Here is a 20,336-nt window from a genome sequence, read left to right as displayed (position 1 = left end):
AGCAAACTAGTTTTGAGACTTTTGGCCATGATAACCCGTCTGCTACGAGTTAACTGGTCTCATAAGAGTCGCATAAAGCGTATAGTTATAATTTGAACGTTATATTATATGTGGCAAGTGTGACCAGGGCACAGCGGCACAGGAAAAGTGTTAGTTTCTTGGTCGAGAACTTGAAAAAATATGGCGACACGTTCCACGGAGACCCTAAAGTTTTTTTATTGATTAATAATGTATTTATTTTGCCAACTTTATGAGATGCTGCTGACCCTGCATGGGAACTCACTGCATTAGTTTTCTTTGTTTGTTTTAACTTAAAGCAAAGATAAGTGAAAGATTACCTTTTTAGTTATACTGACATTTTGGAAAAGTTTTTAAAACTTTTTTAAAAATTTCACGTCCATTTTTCCTAGCCTTTGCAGCAAATTAATATCTGCTTCATATATGGGTTATTGGCCTCCTTGACTACTAATAATCGTTATCGGCCCTGAAAAAAATCTGTCTATATCTAGATGTTATTTAATTATTCATTTTGTCTTTTTTTTTGCTATGGTTATATTAATTCTTCAATATATTGAGTATTGTTAAGCATACTGCAATGGTTTTATTTTGTTAATTTACTATTTTTACTGTGGCGTCAAGTTCATTTTATTTGTATAGCATAGTATAATGCATATATAAGTTGTCGCAAGGCATGTTAAACATTGAGCAGGTCAAGAACCACACTCGTCACATATAGTGCGTGTATGTGTATAGGAAAACCAACGCAACCCCACTTGATCAAACACTTGGCAACAGAGGGTAGGGAAAACTCCCTCTAAGGAAGAAACTATGAACATAAATTATAGAATTTATCATGAGATCAAGATGACGCCTGACAATTCAATCAACAGTACTCTGCCATTGCGAGGCTTCAAATTGGATGTTGTCAGAGGAATGTGGCCACTGAGCTTTACAGTCACAGAGTGTCATAAACAGGTTGCAACGGAGAAACTGGAAGAGTAACAAAAAGGGGTATGAGTGGACGTCCTATAGTGCATTATAGGTTTGTCCAGAAATTTCACCCAAAAGCCATATAACCATAATCTTTTGTGAGTCGTACTGTATATGTATTAGTCATGTTATTTTCACAGCATCATCATTAAAAATACCACATTATTTCCTTTATCAGCTGTTTTTCCTCTTCTTTCCGTACATTATGTTGCTCAAGTTTAGTTTTTCTTAAATGGCATTTAGGGGTAGTTATGTTTAATGGCCATTAAGATTGCGAGGGGGGTCTTGGAAAATCTCCCCTTGGGTTACACCCTTATCAATTCTACATTAATATGCTAGATTAATGTTACTAATACTTAATTCAAGAAGAATGATGGGCAAAATTTTTTATGAGTTTCCCTTTTTAATGTATGCATTTTTTTTCCTCCACCAGATGGGAGCAGAGCACCTCATTTGGAATCCATCCCTACAAACAACGACACGCAGGTCTGCTAATTGGTTGAATCTTTATTTTCTTTGTCAGTCTGAACATACAATTTGCCCTTACGTTTTCATTGCTGTATTATGTGTGAAGGCAGACAAATGTGAAAATGTTTTTTTGTTTTTTGTTTTTTTAGGAGCGATCAAAATATTTTTTGTTTTGTTTTTTTAGGAGCGATCAAGATAAGAGTGGCTCTCTGGGTGAGCGCCATTTGTGTGTTCAGTCGTGTGTATCTTTGCATGCGTGTGCAGGCATTTGATCCACATCTTCGATTAGCTGTCCGCTTAACCTGTCAGAGCCCGTCTCCCTTCGCAACACCGGAGACGGTCCTAGGTGCCTCCCACCGAAAAGGTCACTCTCCGTAGGTCAAAGGTGAACACACACACACACACAAACCCATCTCTCTGAGAGCCGTCCTCCTCTTTCCCTTTGCATCTCTCCTATCCAGTGTCACTGCCCTCCTCCTCCATCACTCTCTCTCCCTCCATCTTTTTTTGTCTCTTTGCTCTATTTGAAATTGATTGTCTCCTACCATCACAAAGACACTTGGTTCTGATTGATTGATCGGTTGCGGGAGAGGGAGAGAACATCGACACAGGGGCTTCCATAGCTCTGAAGGGAAAACAAATGACGCCATTTTGATGCACTGTAAGAAAGCGCCTTTCAGCAGCAGCCCGGCGATCTGTTTGTTTACACTTCGACTGGCTCCTAAAGCAGACAAACAACCACCGGCCCATCGACTTGAACAGGGAGATTAAATACAGGTTAGCTGAAATACAGCAAAACAAAAGAAACCCACACAACACAAGCCCGCTCTTGTACCTGCATGATTTAAAAACAAATAAATAAATAACATTCGGACATGTATGTGGAGACTATTTCCACACAAACGGAGCTTAACAACGGACAAAAGGTATGGGGGAAGACACAGGACTGACACTGGTGTGCATACAAATACACAATTTATACAAATACATAAACACCACATAAAAAGACACTCATCATAAAGGAATGTACTTGGAAACCAAACCCAGTCTTTTTCTCTTTCTCTGTCTGCCCCCCAACCCCACCCCCCTCTTCCCCCCGACCCCCCACTCCGCTGCCAGTCGAGGTACATTTAATCCTGCATTTTCAAATACATTAATACAATATCCATGCATAAAGAATTGCTCGTCCCACCCCTAGTCACAGAGGGGCTTTGTTTGGTTCTTTTTTTTAAATATGGAATACACTTCAACACACAGATGACCTTAAACACAAAATGAGCCAAACAGAACATAGACTGTTTTTTTGTTAATCATTTTCTTAATTTTATCTTGTATTTTATGATCCTGACTTTATCATACTTTGTCCAATTTTTTAAAATGTTTTTTTTCCCCCTCAAATAGCACAGCGTGCAAACCTACACGAACACTAAATTAACTGAAAACGTCAAAGCATAAAATCCTTTACACTTTACTCACTCCTTCAGGAAAAAGTACTACAAAATATCCTTTGCTGCCACTGTAGCGTCATTGTCATTGCCAAACATAGAGATGCAGTAAACATTTGAGGTATATCGAGATGAATTGTCTACACATGCCTGCCAAAGTGTGATACCACCCTGGACAGAGGGACCAGTGAAGAGGGATGGATGGACGCGGGCCAAAGGAAAGGCAAATCGTTCCTCTTTGGATCAGTAATTAGAAGGCTACATTTCAGATAGCAGGAACTACTGGGAATTGTAAACAGACACAATCATACATATCAACACTCAGATTACAAATTACACAAAAATATCTCTGGTAGTGTGTATGTGTTGAGAGTGAAATCATCTAATCTCTCTTTAAAGTGAAAGATACAGTATGCAAAATATTTTCGTATGAAGAACAAAAGTGGATTCATGGTGCCTTCTCTAGTTGCTCCCCTTTTACCCTAAAGATTTATTGTATCTGACTATAACGTAATGAAAGTCGATTCGATTAATCGATTATGTAATTTCAACACAGTACGGCGGTCCCCAACCATTTTTTGTGCCACGGCCCAGTTTCACGTTTTCACGTGTTTCAACAGACTAGCATAGAAACAATTTTTTTAAATGGTTAAAAAAAAAAAAAAAAAAAACCTCACCATCATGCTGAATCTATTTGTAGTAATTAGTGAGAACCGTGCGAATGATTTTCTCTTCGACGAGCCGGCATATTTCAACTTCTGTTCCATACCATAGCGTGTCTTAAGACATGACATCATAGCCAGGCTAAAAAAAAATAAAATAAAAATTCTACTGTTTCTATTTTACTTGGGCTTTTATTGTATTTGACGACGGACTTTCATATGTTCCAAGTAACCGTGCTACTGACCTTGTTTTTGGTCAAATATTTCCACATGCTTGTAGCATAGAACAGCTGTACGCCATACTTTACTGCGACAAATGTTAGGACACTCCTGTTGTAAAGCGACATAAGTGTCGTGACAATACTCGTTTTTAAAGTCACAGTTTCGAAACCAGTAAAACTTTCCATCAGCAATATAAGAAGGGATTTTAGGAGTCGTCAGTGGAGGGTTAGTAGCATGACCCCTCACCCTCGCTTTATTGGTATTCATTTGCCTAGTCTTGATTTGGGTTAGTGCGGGTTGGGATGATATAAATGAAGTTCTCGTTATCACACAGTTGTTGCCTGCACATTTTCGCACAGAACAGTTTGGCAATGAAGATGGAGCTTCACTTAGCGCCCCTGCCCTCGTTCTTTGCTTCCAATCCCATGGTCTCGCTGTTTCAAATATTTTAAGACTAGCTGTGATCGGAATAGCCAAAGCTAGCTAGCCTAACTGCGAATCTCAGCCCCATTTTTTGTTTGTTTTTGTTCTCTTGTACCTGCGCAGACATATGAAGATTGGTTTGCCTTGTTGGCTGGGCATTTCGCTGCTCCGCAGAGCGTCAAGAGTGCGGTGATGACAGCTGACGGCGAGTCGAAAGTCCTCTCTTAACTGGCCGATTGGAAGGCGACATACCAAAAACACGTTATTAGTGACTCATAGACTTTGATCTTCAAACATCGATGCAGTGTAGTAAAGTCAACTAGTCCATTAGTCAGCTTATTGGTTCAACCCCAAGCATGCGTGTTGTGTGAGTCTAAAGCAGTCCAACTCCTGGTTGAAGGGAAAAGGCCCTCAACACTTCCCGCATCGCAAAAACACACCTGTGTGTTTGTCTTGCGGCATGACTGCTCTCTGGAAATGTGGGTGCGCCTCACTTTGGATATGCGTGTGTGTGTGTCAGATCCAGAGCGAACACAGCAGACTTGAAGTATCGTTGGTGTTAACGGCAAAAACGCAGTCCACTCCATTCTGTGAGGTAGCTGCATACATAACTGTCGCCACCTTTTGGTGTATCTCAGCTGTATCACTGTCACTGTTAAAAAAAGTCCTAAAATAACACCTCTAACAGGGACTCTGTTCTAGTGCTCTACATAAGAACCCGAGCACAATTAATGGTGGAGAATGCAATGAAATTGCCGTCTGATAATGAGCCTCCCCCGCTGCACCCTTTTTCTACCAGTCTCCTCTCTCGTACGATTATCTCCCGCTAGAAGATACTACACATCTAGTGGCTTTGGCCACGTACATGGATAAGAAAAACACGCAAAAAAGGTGCTACTCATGGTAACCCCCCCGCAAACAAATCAATAAATCAGCAGAGGAATGCAGTGACAGTCCAATTCAAAGGAGTCAAGTCCAGAGATCAAGGAAGTTCTCCTTCACTTCCAGAAAGTCCATCTACATTATATTCACAAATTTACATAGTCACTTGTGGTATTCCTTCCCTGTCTGTGCATAGGATCAGTCTTTTTATATATATATATATATATATATATATATATATATATATATATATTTTAACAAGGTGCTTTTTTTTTACATTAAGTATCAGCACAACATAGCACAATAGTCATGAAAGAGGAAACCATGTGTCTATGGTACTAGATTTACCCGCATCAATATTAGGGAGGGAAAAGATAAAGGAAGACAACCACAGGGACTGTAGCAAGTAGATGGACTAGATAAGACACAATGAAATTTAAAAGGTTATTTACATTTATATACTTTGTAGATCACATGAAGTGTTTTTTTTTCTGAGGTATGGATTAGGCGACATGCCCATTAGTGCTTGCAGTGGGATGGTTGTGATGACACGGACCAAACGCATGGCAAAGAACGAGCTGCATCTGTTCACTGATTATCATAAAGAGGCAAACATCATTGGCACTCAGGATCCTATATTGTGACATTTGACCTCCGTCTTTGGCCGCTAGAACAGAGCAGAGCTCGCTCCCTGCACAGGTGACCACGACCTGTGAGGGAGTCCCTTTTTGATTGTTCTCCTTACATAACCTGAAAATAACCTCTTAGGTGGCTACAGCCATGGAACCATAGAGCTTAAGAACCTAGTTTAACATTTAAGTGTGTATCAAAGGTTCAGAGTGATTACCGTATTTCCTCAAATAGTGTCCTCCGCTCTAACATGCAAACAAATAAACGCCGCTCCCCAAATAGACGCCTCCTTTTTTGCCCCCAGAAAAACAAGATGTCTGTAATTTTTAAATCTTAACTATGGGGCTTTGAAAAGCAAATCTACTAACCTTTATACCATCTTTTTCATTTGTGGAAAATGTCATCAGGTCAAGGCGCGATGAAAAAGTGTTTCTTTTCAAACACAGGGAAAGACGGCACCATTTGCAATGAATCCGACGCCATTTAACCGAACAAACATCTTCGCCTGATGGCGACAACTGCTGACATAATGTTGATGATGGATTACCAAAAGCCTTCCCTCGAGCCATGCATTCTTGTTGTATGTATTTTATTGTCGCCAACAGGGAGAATCACTTAAGACAGTGTTCCACAATCACCGGGCCGCGGACTGGTCCCGGTCTCCGGGCCATTTGTTACTGGGCTATTTTATTATATTGTTACTGGGCTATTTTATTTTATTTTAAAACAAATCTTTTTGTCTTGCTGCAAATTTAGAAAAAAAGTCAAAACTATCTTAAAATAAGTACAGTAGGATGTTTTCACTAAAAATACCATAAATTCAGAAGATTTGCCTTTTTGCAGTGGACCAGTGCAATAGAAAATAGTTATTTTTTTCTTTTTCTTTTTTCTTTTTTTAATGGTTGAAAAAAAAGACGAATAACATGTTTTAAATCTTCTAAATGTACTAATGAAGGACTCCCCCTAGTAAACATCTGAATCCTAATGACTCTGGTACTCTCAACATTTGAGTAAATAAATGATGCCCCTGGCCACGATTTGAGGAAATACGGTTGTTCGCATCTGTGTATTTGTTTTTTGTAGAGTGACACTCGTGCATAATGCTAATGCGCTAAAGTTTCATCTTTGGTTTGTGTTTGCCATGTTTTGGTGCAAGATAGAGGCTCTGACTGCAAAAAACACAGACGTGAGAAGATGTGGTTTAAATAGACAGCAGGTGGCAGTGTTATTCTGGGCCTGTTGCAGAGGGCACACGTAAGATGTTGCACACATGCAGACGCGTGATACACACATGCAGTGTTGCAGAGAATTGAGGAGGCATGTGTTTAGCGGGTGAAAGGAACCACTGGACACACACACTGTCCTTTGTGTGTTAGTGAAATGAATTACTGCGGATTGCGGCCCAGCAGGCACATCTGCTGTCTGATTGTGAGGAACATCGTGTGGCTCTTGTTGGGGGGAAAAAAGCAAACCAGCACCAAACCTAAAGCAAATGAACCCTTTCTTTCTCAAGGCCTTGGCTTTACTTCAAATCCCCTTTATCCAAGACTCAACCACAGTGTGTGTTTTTTTTCAGCCACGTGCAGTTATTTGAGGGCTTAAAGCTACTGTATCTTTGGTATATGAAGAGTTCACCCCTGATAGTAACATTCAGAATAAAATATATGATCTCATTCATCTGCTCATGTCATAAGCACTTTGAGCAGATGAATAAGAGCTAAAGAAAACAACCACACACCCTGTAGCTCACTATATACCCGCTCCGTCCTCCGTGCTTGTGTTCGACCTCCCTCCATCAAGCCTTAGAGAAAATGCTGACCGAGGAGGTACCAGGGTGGACGGGCGAGGAGTTAGCATTGCCGTGTCTGTGAGCAGCGTGTATGTGGCCGTGCGCCCCTTGAGCGTGCTCCTCGACGTCCCACCGATCCGGACAGCGGCGGCGTGAGTTCATGAAGAAATTGGAGACGGTGGAGAGCTCCAGGCCTAGCTGTTGGGAGATGGTAAGCTGCATCTCCTTGGAGGGACGGTGGTTCTCTCGGAAGATTGCTACCAAGGTACGACGCTGCAGGTCTGTGAAGACCAGCCGCTGCTTCTTTGGCACCTGGTTGCGCTCTCGTCCTCGGTCTTCCTCCTTGCGTTTACATGCTGGAGACACAAAGGGAGGGGCAGTATGGAAAACAAGAAATGAGCAAAAAAAGAGGTTCATTTTTGTCCCTCTCAAATTCAGTTTTTTTTAAATACACACAAACTCCAGGACACCAATCTTAGATGTTCAATGACAACAAAACATGAAATGACAAGACAGTCATATGACAACAAACAATAAAATGGGACATTTATTCACATACATGACAATGTTCATATTGCATTTTAATGTATCCTTGTGATTGCTGTTATCCACTTGAATAAATCAACATCTCAAATGAACTACTATATTTTGCCCAAGGTAAAATCCATGTGTGGATGTAAATGTTGTTACGCCAGTAAGTATGGAGCCTGTAAAGCCGTAGCGTACAATGCTGTTGTACGCAGTGCCATGCAAAGCCAAGTCCACAAAATTGATGTGGTCGGCACTTCAGCAAGTGGCGAGTTGTGGTACAGTCTCGAACAGAAATTCCCAACCACATCATCCCATGGGAAGTCAAATTTCTATTTATAGGTCTGGAAATTATTATTTATTCACTACAAATAATTTCTCTTTGGTCGTCTATCTACGCCAGTGATATATAGTGACGAGCAGAAAAATTAAATGCACTAGATGACACATGGCATAATAGAGCTGTGTATGCACCTATTGTCGCTCATACAAAAGAATAATACGATTAGATAACCTATGCTAGTCCCACAATCGGCAAATTTGGTATTTCAAAAGCATAATAATATCTGACACTCTAAAAATTAAAGCTGCTTCAGAGGTTCTATATTGCACTCCTGGTTTCATATACAGTGTGTACGGAAAGTTTTCAGACCCCCTTAAATTTTTCACTACGTTATATTGCAGCCATTTGTTAAAATCATTAAAGTTATTTTTTTTCCCCTCAATTTACACACACCACCACAAATTGACAGGGAAAAAAACATAATTGTTGAAATTTTTGCTGATTTATTAAAAAAGAAAAACTGAAATATCATACAGCCATAAGTATTCAGACCCTTTCCTGTGACACTCATATTTAACTTGGGTGCTGTCCATTTCTTCTGATCATCCTTAAGATGGTTCTACGCCTTCATTGGAGTCCAGCTGTATTTTATTATACTGATTGGACTTGATTAGGAAAGCCACGCACCTGTCTATATAAGATCTTACAGCTTAGTGCATGTCAGAGCAAATGAGAATCATGGTCATAAGAACTGCCTGAAGAGGTCAAAGACAGAATTGTGGCAAGGTACAGATCTGGCCAAGGTTAAAAAAAACATTCTGCTGCACTTTTCACATTCACTGCCATTGACTGCTTTAGAAGTCAAATATCCATGTTAACTGGGAAGACTGGTAGTGAATGAGTTAAGGTTCCTAAGAGCACAGTGGCCTCAATAATCGTGAAATGGAAGACGTTTGGGACGATCAATACCCTTCCTAGAGCTGGCCGTCCGGCCAAACTGAGCAATTGGGGGAGAAGAGCCTTGGGGAGAGAGGTAAAGAAGAACCCAAAGATCACTGTGGCTGAGCTCCAGAGATGTAGTCGGGAGATGTAAGAAAGTTCTAGAAAGTCAACCATCACTGCAGCCCTCCACCAGTCGGGGCTCTATGGCAGAGTGGCCCGACGGAAGCTTCTCCTCAGTGCGAAGGACTCCAAGATGGTGAGAAATAAGATTCTCTGGTCTGATGAGACCAAGATAGAAATTGTTGGCCTTAATTCTAAGTGGCATGTGTGGAGAAAACCAGGCACTGATCATCACCTGTCCAATACAGTCCCAACAGTGAAGCATGGTGGTGTTAGCATCATGCTGTGGGGCTGTTTTCCAGCTGCAGGGACAGGGAGACTCGTTGCTATCCAAGAAAAGATGAATGTGGCCAAGTACAGGGATATCCTGGACGAAAACCTTCTCCAGAGTGCTCAGAGCCGCAGACTGGCCCGAAGGTTCACCTTCAAAAAAGACAATGACCCTAAGCACATAGCTGAAACACTGAAGGAGTGGCTTCAGAAGAACTCCGTGACTGTTTTTGAATGGCCCTGACTTAAACCCAATCGAGCATCTCTGGAAAGACCTAAAATGCAACACTTTTAGCTGCTCAGAGGGCACATTTTTCTGGGCACATAGGGTAAAAAGTGGGTATATAATATATATAATAATAGTATAAAATAACATGATATTCTCATTTATTTAACTATTTCGGAAATAAATCTTTGCTAGTATAAGGAATTGTACAAATAAAACATTGGATTAGGAACGATAATAGTAATAATGTATATAGCTTGCCACACTATAGAAAATTCTGTAGTTTCAAAATTACTTCTGGTGGTGCGTTCAGAAACCGTTCCAAATAATAATTTTTACCAAATATTTTCACACAGGATATTTCATGCTAATCCAATTTGATCAAACTGAATTGTGAAGTTAAGATTAAATAATTTGGCATTGTGCTCCCTATCTTCTTTAACTTTCACTTTCCTAAACTATCTCGAGGAGCAGAAGGAGGAGGCGGTGGGGTCACGCGTGGATAAATCTCCTTGATTGCGGCTATTTGTGTGGCTGGTGGAATTGGAGGCGTGCGCTGTGAAATGCTGACAATGACGCGGGGCGCTGTGCGTAGATGCACCGTCAGTGCATGGGCTCGGTTCTGGCTGTGAAGGCTGGAAGGAGTCTGTTCTGTTCTGCTGCCCTAAAAAGCTGCAATGATCGATTTTCCACGGTTTTCTCCCGAACACGTAGTCCAGTAATCAGGGCTCCCTTCCCCACCCGATCGATCGCCATCGATCCGCGAGACCGAGTTGTGTGCGTGCGTGTGCGTGTGCGCGCGTGTGCGTGTGAGCGTGGTATATTACTCGGGAGCGCGCTTTGTGACAAATGGAGAAGAAATTGTTTATCAGTGGAAGAACAAAGAGGATGTCTTGGAAGAGCCACAAATGTCTCTTGAAAAAAATCATCATAATATTAATGTTTTGTTGTGTGTGCTTGTGTGGGTCTATGCAGGAAAGGCAAACGGGGATGAGGAGCTGGAAGAAGAAAGGCAACAAGCCTGACCGCAGAGTGGAGGTGGTGCATGCACATGATTGATGACTTTACAGCAGGTTTAGACAACAACAGTAAACAGATTTGACTGTGAGGAGAGATCAATATGAACGTGCACATGTGTATGCATGCATGACTGAGTGACCATGCTTGTGTTTGGATCCTCATTTCTCAACGTGTTTGTTACTGCAAGCGAAGCGTCATTGCAAAATACTTCCTGTATGTGCACATCTCTGTCCAGCTCCTGCTTATTGTTGTTGTTTTTTCCTCAATTGTTTTAATTTGCCCTCAGATTGATAGCCCCCCATATTGATTGATCCAGACCATTTCATGGAACGTTTATTCAATTGGTTCAGGTAAAGCCAAGCCAGAATCTCCTCCAGGCTCTCTAAGTGCTATCTCGAAATACACTCAATACTCCCTAATGTAATGACTGAAGGCTAGTGCTAATATAGTGATAATTTAATATGTAATGCCTGTTTTCCAACAAGTTGGGCTTCCGGCCATTTCGCAATGCCAACACCGCTCTGCTTCCCCGACATTCAAACGCATCTGTGTGGCTTGGAGCTGGGGTTCCCAACCACTCAATATACAGGTTGGATCATTGAGTAAAGAAATTATGATTTCACGGACAAACATTGGCTATAAAAAATCTACACACCCTTGTTAAATTTTCTGATACATAAAAAAATTAGACCAATATCAATCATTATGAAAGGTTTTCCACCATGAATGTGGAAAAGTTTACTAAAACTTCTGAACTTTATTTGGAGTTCATCTTTGGGCTTGGTTTTCTTCCACTGGAACTGGGGCCTTTGTCAAGGTGAAGGGATTTATGAACAGTCCCTAATAGCAGTCAGTGTTGGGACAAAACCTTTGGTCTTATTCAAGAAATAAATAAAACATTAGGAAAAGCATATTACAACATCTGAACTTTAGTTGGGGTTCCTCAGAGGCACTTTGAATGGTGGCAGGTGTGTGCTGACTCCCGTTTAGCATGAGTTTGAATGTGACTGGTCTGAACACAGTCACATAAAAGGGTGTGTAACCACATTATCTCAGTTGTTTATTTTTACTTTCACTCGCCAAAGGATTGCAGCGGGGTGAAGGTTCAACTGGGTTGTACAGGTTATAGGTTACATTAATGGTGGAAAAAAGGTTTGAAATGATTTATCTTGGTCTCATTTTTGCCCAAACTTGGCCTTTGAGCAGGGGTGTGTAGACTTTTTATATCCACTGTGCATCCAAAGACTTTTTTACTTTGACCACACTATTTCAAAACTTTTCCACCATTAGTGTGGAAAAGTCTACTAGAAGTCTACTAGAACAGCTTAACTTTGTTTAGGGTTAATCAGGGGCACTTTAAATGGTAACAGTTGTGTGCTGACTCCCATTTAACATGAGTTTGAATGTTGTAGGTTAATTCTGAACACAGTCACATCCCCAGTTATGAGTTATTATTATTGAGTTCTACAGGTTATAGGTCCCATTAATGGTGGTGGAAAAAATCTGAAATGATTTATCTTGGTCTCGTTTTCACAAAAGCCTGGTTCACAACAGGGGTGTGTAGACTATTCATACCAACTGTACATCCATAGACTGTTTTATTTTGACCATGTCGTTCTCGCACGTCACGTTTTCTTCATGGCCAAAGGTAACAAAGCTAAAATGACTAAAAACAAACTTCGTTGAAAAGAAAAAGTAACTTTCAACTAATTAATAGCAGCGTTTTGATGAAAATAGCGAGAGTTTTCATCTCTACAGGTGATTCATCTTCCAAGTTCTCTTTGTTTAATGTGGCGGCTGGCATGGGTTTATTTGTCTGCCTCCACCTTCAAATGGGAACATCGGGGCTCCCACTGATTTTCCATAATGGTTAAATGTGTTATTTATTTATAAATGTATATATCATAGTGATAATAGAAGATAAGTTCAGACATAAAATATCCAGTAATAGATTGTGTTTACTGTATGGCACGTTAGGTTGGGGACCACCGTCTTAGAGTACAATGGAGCCTCCACCCTGCTATGCAAAGGACTGAGTGCGGTCAATACATATTTCAGATAATCAATAGGTCCATTTCAAATGGTGCCCCTGAACGGTCCGCACCACAGCAATGAATAGGACCACAGGGAAGTAAAAGAGGGAGCATCTCATTAAACTGGCCGCTCTCGAGACAAGAAGAAAAGCCCCAGAGCTATCTTTAGGTGCCTCATTATCAAATAGGCCTTTCTGAAGGGACAAGTGCCCACACTCCACAGTCTCGAGTGGCTTTCGCCTCGTTTCATATGTCAACAACGGCCACTTCATCTCAGCCGCCGGTTTAAGACAAAGATTAAGTCATTGTCTCCTATTCTGTGCTTCATCATTTAAGAGTTTGTGTATTCGTGTCAGCGCAGGAGGACGAGGATGGTGATAGGAATGTACAGTCAAGAGCTGTTCGCCAGATGTTGTATTCCTTTCGTTTACCACTGCTCATGCAGCTGCACACTCGCATCATCATTAGTTGGACGAGGCACTTTATTAGGCACACATGCCACTTAATTGATCAAAATAATATTTATTGACTACAAATGTATCTTTGTTCATCTATCTATGCCAGTGACATATAGTGACAGGCAGAAAAGGCATTTGTGACATTTTTTTTGTGATTGTTTGATGGTGTGTGTGATTTTTTTTCTAATGTCAACTATATGCCTTTGGCTCAATAAAGGTTGGGAAACACTTTGGGGAGATTGAAATCCTCTGAGAAAGAAATTTTTTAAAAAAATTCATTTTGTAGTTGTAGTTTGCAGTGGTGCACCACTGCAGTACATTAATATATCAAAATATATTAATAATCAGGCAGGGTTTCCCAAACTTTTTCAGTTTGAGACACAAATTTGAAATATGCTTCCTATAATTTTTTTAAAATAAAATATGCTTCCTCCCTGGGACCCAAACTTATTATAACATTTCAGATATTACCATATTATGCACATGTACAAACTAATGATAAAGACAACATGAATTTCTTACATAAAAAAAGCTATTTGCCAAGAAATTGTGTGATCAATAAAACAGCTTAAAGCATTTCACCCTGACAATTAGTTACACGTAGTAAAAATTGACCTGTGACCAATTTTGGGTAACTGGACTATTAGAAACACCTCTCACTATGCAGTATTCCGCAACACTGCAAACTACATTGAAAGTATTGTTAATTAAAACAGCATTATTATCGTCATAAAGGTACAATTGCAGTGATTTTCAGGCAATCAAGTACATATTAAACTTTTCACATTCTTAAGTGAAGCCCACTTAAAAATCTATATTTGTGGAAACTACAAAAGAACAGGCAATCATAGGAAAGGTTAATTGAGGCAAATTTGCCAATTGCAGCAAATTATACATTTCTGTGTGTTTGTGTCTGTGTGTGTGTGTGTGTGTGTGTGTGTGTGTGTGTGTGTGTGTGTGAGAGAGAGAAATGAGGACGGGTGGGGCTTTGGGGGTGGTGGGGGTGGGGGTGCAGACGGTGAACTAACCGCACCGTGCTGCTGCTAGTCGACCCCTGGACGGAGGGATGAGATCGGGCTTTGTGTGCGGCGAGACGGGCCCTCTCCCGCCCTGGACGGACTACTGTAAGGCGAGAAACAGTTTTGTGTCAATCACTGTGTGTCACACCTCTCAAGATGTACGCTCATTGATAGTATTGATCAGATTATAGGCTCTCTCATTGCCGGACAGAATCGTGCAGCACACAAGCACACATGCAGCGGCAAAACGCCCGCAATTGATCAGGATCGGATTATTTGAAACATTTCCTTTAGTTGTCAATTGAAAGTGCGCGTTGTCTTGTCGAGACAAGCGATGGGAAGCATTTGAATGGCTTGTAAACGGTCCTATTGGCGTTTGTTTTTTATGCCTTCTCCGTTTGTCTTTAGCGTTGCCTTCAATACGAATTAAGATAAAACGCCCAATTTCACCCGAGAGACGTTTTCCAACTCTGTGTTTTATTTTCTAAAAGACAAATATAACCACGAAAAAAAAGTATGTAAAATAAAAATTAAAATCTCTGCGACAAAAAAATAATTAAAGTGACACTTTTGTTTTAATACCTTCATCTCTACCTTTGTAATCAAATATATTAAACTAAACTAATAAACTAATTTAACCTTTTACCACCTGTTCCACGGCATGAAGTATGATTCTAAATAACTACATGAAATAATTCAAAAGGGTTTAGCTAAAATATATAAATTATCAACCTCAAGTTTTAAGAACATAGCCTCAAATGTATTGCATAGTGACGGTTTTAATCATGCAGTTCTAAGAGACAAACCCGTTTGACTTTTTACAACCAGACTTTACTGTTAGTGTGGCGCGTGATCTTATGGATCTCCAAATTAGAACTAAATCAAAATGACAAGTCTAAACCGTGCAGGACTTACAAACAAGTAAACTGAAGCACCGTGCTGCCATTTGCTGGATATATTTCAACTCTCGAGCCTCATTAAATCTTGCACACAAATCAAATTTATGTCATAATTCTGAGATTGATCACAGTGTGGCCTGGTAGCCATGAAATCAGGAGGAGGGGAAAAGAATTATTTGTTCTGTACGTCATGAAAGATAATTGCAAAAATTTGATGAAGGGAAGGGGGGGGGGGGTGTTTTGATATCGAAAACTTTGCAAATCTCTTCCTTACATAATGATAATTAGGCCACACTTGTGTTTTAGGAGAGAACGGGGAGGAAATAAGGGTGCAGGGCAAAGAAATTATGCTATGCGCTGGTCCGGAGCCAGATGTGAAACGAGGAGGAGGAAACAAGGAAAGGAGGGAAGGAGAGCAGAAGAGAGGAAATCGATAGCGATTCAGAGCGAGTCAGATAAGCCTGAACAATGTATAGCGCAGACACACTCTGGAACAGTCACACACACATGCATGCCTCCATAAAGATGTACTGTATTTTACAAAGGCCATAAAGCAAGCCTTCAAATCAAATGACAGCACAACCTTGCATACCTATGAGGTTTTGCTGACATGGACAGAAAGGAAGCACAACTCACTCTAAACATGGATGCTCTTTGTAAAGCCCCTTTGCGATCAAGTATCAAACATTGGGCAACTCTTTTGTCGCAATTTGGCCGCCCATTGTCTTTTTCCAGAATTTTCCGTCAGATGATGTTGAGGGGTGTACAGCCGAAACCACTTACAGCGCGCTTTTTGTGCGACGATGCCGTGAGATGGGAGCGTTAACCGCAGATTTGACTTTGCTTACCTACAAGATGCTGTTACAAGCAGCTTACGCCACCACTTTCTGCCTTTCTACCCTCCGTCTCCCTCATACTTATCAATTATTAAGGTCGCTATTGATCCTTTCACTAGCCAGCCTCTATCAGCCTGTTCACACAAAGCGCAGACCTGGCTGCCTTCACTCAATCAATGGCATCTCATAGCCCTATACTGTACGTGCAGCGCTTATATTCCACGTCATTTCACCACCTCTACACTCTCTGAAGCTGGATCCAACTCAGGATCATTGTTTGTGAAATGAATTGATAGGAATATCTGATGATAGGCAAGTTGGATCGGCATTAGAACGAGCGCAAGGCTTTGTTGGTTTTAGCTCGTCTTTCACCCATCCATTGTATTCAGTTTTTCAAGCTAAAAAAACAACAACAACAACTTGCCTGCCTGTTAGCCAGAAGCGCTGTGTTTTTGTTATGACGTTCCTGTCATGCTGCAGAGCGTAGAGGGGAAATATATATCTATAGAAAGGGGGAGGGGGATTGGGAAACAGAACTATTGATCCCCTGTGTGCAAAGCCAGGCAAACAGAAAAAGGACGGAGTTACCCTATTAATGACACTGATAATAATCGTCTGATAATCCCCATTTATCGAGCCATCCATTCAAATACCTGAAAATTCTGGTATTTCTCCATGTCGCTGTTCTGTATTAACGTCACTAATAGAATGGTGGGAAGTTTAACACCTCACACTTTTGTCCCTTGTCAATTTAACAATTCCGGCACTATCCCCCTGAGCTGTGTTTTATGTAAAATGTGGGGGGGGGGGGGGGGGGGGGGGGGGCAGTTGCGGGGGGTGACAGGTCTACTGTTGTTCTCATGCAATTTGTGATGCATCTCTGTGTGAAGGACCCTTCCTATCTGTCTGTCTTTGTGTTTCTCATCCTCTATTGAGCCAAGGCACCCATGTATTAGAAACATCTCACAACGCACCGCCGAACAAAAATATCACAAAAAGTATGAATACTGAATGAAATAACGATGATCTCACTCACAAATTGGCTTAGTACTAAATTTGGGTCTGCTCAGTTGAACACAAACTTTTCTGTTGTATGAATGGCAACGGTGCAGATTTATTGAACTGAAGAGGATTTCATTGTTCTGCCTGTCACTACGCGTCACTGGCATGGATAGATGAAGAAAGATATATTTGTTATTAATCAATCATTTCGGTGAAATTGGATAATTTCCCACGGCACCCCTGACCTCTTAGGACACATGATCACTTGATCTACACCAACTAGCCACAACATTATGACCACTTCCACAAAATAAGTATATCAATTATTCCTTTACAAATGTGAACATGCTCAACATTTTTATTACTGTGGTTGTAGTTTGCAGAAGTGAACCTGAAATGCATCATATGAGCGATCCTAATATTTATTTACTCCCATGTTACTAAGCAAAATATTAGCCACGTCTTTCTATTATGATGCAGTACAGTTCAACAACCAATAATAAACATCTTGTCAAATGAATTCCTCACTTACATTGTCAAACAAAACTGAGCATTATTTTTGTATGAGGCAGACTATTTGCAAATGTTTACATTTCTTATGTTACGTTGTGATTGACACTTTCACACGATAAAAGAGCACAGATGTTTATGTGATTACAGATAACATACAAGCTATTTTGACACATAGCAGCTAAATAATCCAAATATTAGAAATTCAATTTAAAACCTGGCGACTGGTAAGAGCGTCAGCCTCACAGTTCTGAGGACCCGGGTTCAATCCCCGGCCCCGCCTGTGTGGAGTTTGCATGTTCTCCCCGTGCCGGCGTGGGTTTTCTCCGGGCACTGCGGTTTCCTCCCACATCCCAAAAACATGCATTAATTGGATACTCTAAATTGCCCGTAGGCATGACTGTGAGTGCGAATGGTTGTTTGTTTCTATGTGCCCTGCGATTGGCTGGCAACCAGTTCAGGGTGTACCCCGCCTCCTGTCCGATGACAGCTGGGATAGGCTCCAGCGCGCCCGCGACACTAGTGCGGAGAAGCGGCTCAGAAAATGGATGGATGGAATTTAAAACCTGCAATTAAGTATTTCACTCATCAAAATAGTGTTAAACGCGCACATAGCGCCCACTTTTAACATCTGTCTTGTGTTCCAATTTTAGAAACTTGACAACAGGCTGCTCAATGAAAAGTCGCACGCAGCGTGCGGTTATTGCACCTTTCAACTCCCGATACGAGTATCGATCCGCGTACCACATTTAAAAGGGAGAGTGGGAACTGGTGTATTGATCAGGCAGCCTGGGGTCACCCCCGCTTTCTCCCTCGTAAAGTTGCCTGACAAGGGCACAATCTATTGTTTACAGTCGAGAAATGGCTTTTAAAAAAAATGTATTCAATAAACTGTGGACGGTTGATTGATGGTGTTTTGGGGCTGAAATCTGAAAGAAAAGATGCAGTTTGTAAAAGTAGAGAAGAATGTTGCTGAAGTTATAGGTCTGCGATTCCCAACCAGTGTGCCACAATTTCCCTTAAATGGTCAGAAAAATATTTCTTTCTGAAAAATCATTGTTCAGCTATACCTGCCAGCGACGTATAGTGACAAGCAGGACAATGAGTTGGCAGAACATCTTTACCGCTATATCGGCTTTTTGTGCCATTTTTGTCGGGTGGCGCATGTTCCATGATATTTTTAGGAATGTAAAATATGTAGGTTGGCTTAATAAAGCTTGGGAAACCCTGCTGCATGGGTGTATTAGTGCTGAAGACTGGCCTTTGTTGTCGCTGCATCAACTGTCCATGGTGCTGAAATGTGAGGCCCGTGCAAGTTGAGTGGGTCCTTTTACAAGTTCGGATCAATTCCGTGATGTCACAGTGATAAAATGACACTTGCTTACCGGCCAGCCTCAGAGCAGACATCCGCTGGAACTCGGGCTCTTGCAGCCACTTCCACATCCTCCTAAACGTCTCCCGGCCGGACTTAAGCTTACTCCAGGGTTTCGGGTTCCGGAGCAGGTCCGAGAGCGTCCCCTGGGATCGGCTTAGGATCCTTTGGGCGAATATGGCCTGCGGGATGGAGTATCGCTTCAATTCTGCCGTTATTCTCTGGGCCACTTCCTTGGTGTTGATTTCCTCCGCCTGGATGCCCGAGCCCGCGCCTCCCTGCCCGCTGCCGTGGCCGTGCCTCTCCCGGTCCCCCAGCATCGCCGCGCCGCCGGGCTGCGAGTGGAGGTGGCCGTGCGGGTGGTGGTGCATGCCGTTCAGGTTGGAGATCATGCCGTGGCCGTGGCCTCCTAAGCTCCTCGCCAGGTGCTCTTGCTCGCTCCTCGACAGCATGGAGGCGTGAGACTCGAACCCCGGCACCGGGGAAAGCATCTTGGCTTCGGCGGGAAGGTGCGCGCTCGGGCCGTAGGACGAGAGCGGCTGCTGGGGGTTGTGCAAAGAGCCCAGGCCGCTGGGCAGCGGGGACAGCGAGCCGTGGCCCATGCCGGACATCTCTTTGGGGTAGTGATTGTACAGATTGCCCATTGGGGCGAGCCCGCGGTGGTCGTCCCGCATCAGCGTGAAGCTGCCGCTGACGTTCCCGGAGGAGAGGCGCGGGTGGGCCGCGGCGTGGTGGTGCGAATGCGGATGGTGAAACTTCTCCGACACGGTGGAGATGGGAGGTAGATGCTGCAGCGGGGCCAGGGTCGTGTACGTGTTGCTCAGACTCATCGCGTTCTCGCACATGCTGATGGACGGGTGCATGTGTCCCGACAACGAGGATGGATCGGGCCGGTAGTCTCCGCCGGAGCTCTCCAGGATGGAGGTCATGCCGGAGACCATCGCCGAGCGCCCGCCGGGGGCGTGCGACACCAGATTCCGGGAAGCGGAGCTAGGGGAAGGCGACGGCCGCGAGCTCATCAGGTTCCCCACCTGGGAGTGCGAGGAGATGCTGTGGATGTTCTCCATGGTGAGCTCCATCTGTTCCCCCTCCGAGTCTCTCGCTCTTCCCTAAGCCTCCTCGCCGTCCCGGAGTGCTAAAATGACCAGAACATGTGAACGCCGATCCATCGATTAGAAAACTTCGATCGGTCCGATTCGGGCGCGGAGAACTTGTGCTGTTCCCACGCACGCAGGTGTGGCGCGTCCTCGCAGCGTCGCGGAGCTTTAAGCGTGCAGCGTGGATGTGCGCGGTTATATCTCATCTCT

The 20,336-nt window shown here is 42.5% G+C and overlaps 1 protein-coding gene across 1 annotated transcript; it reads right to left on the bottom strand.

Moving 5' to 3' along the window:
• Positions 1-7,517: 7,517 nt before the first annotated feature.
• onecut3b (one cut homeobox 3b) lies at positions 7,518-20,108 on the bottom strand. Its single transcript, XM_061693303.1, has 2 exons — positions 19,043-20,108; positions 7,518-7,867 (listed from the first exon to the last, which is right to left on the bottom strand). Exons 1-2 carry the CDS (start codon positions 20,106-20,108, stop codon positions 7,518-7,520), a joined length of 1,416 nt encoding a protein of 471 aa, XP_061549287.1.
• Positions 20,109-20,336: the final 228 nt, after the last annotated feature.

The sequence above is a fragment of the Phycodurus eques genome, chromosome 13 (assembly GCF_024500275.1).
Source record: "Phycodurus eques isolate BA_2022a chromosome 13, UOR_Pequ_1.1, whole genome shotgun sequence".
NCBI classification, from domain to species: Eukaryota; Metazoa; Chordata; class Actinopteri; order Syngnathiformes; family Syngnathidae; genus Phycodurus; species Phycodurus eques.
This window is presented reverse-complemented; position numbering and strand designations above follow the sequence as displayed.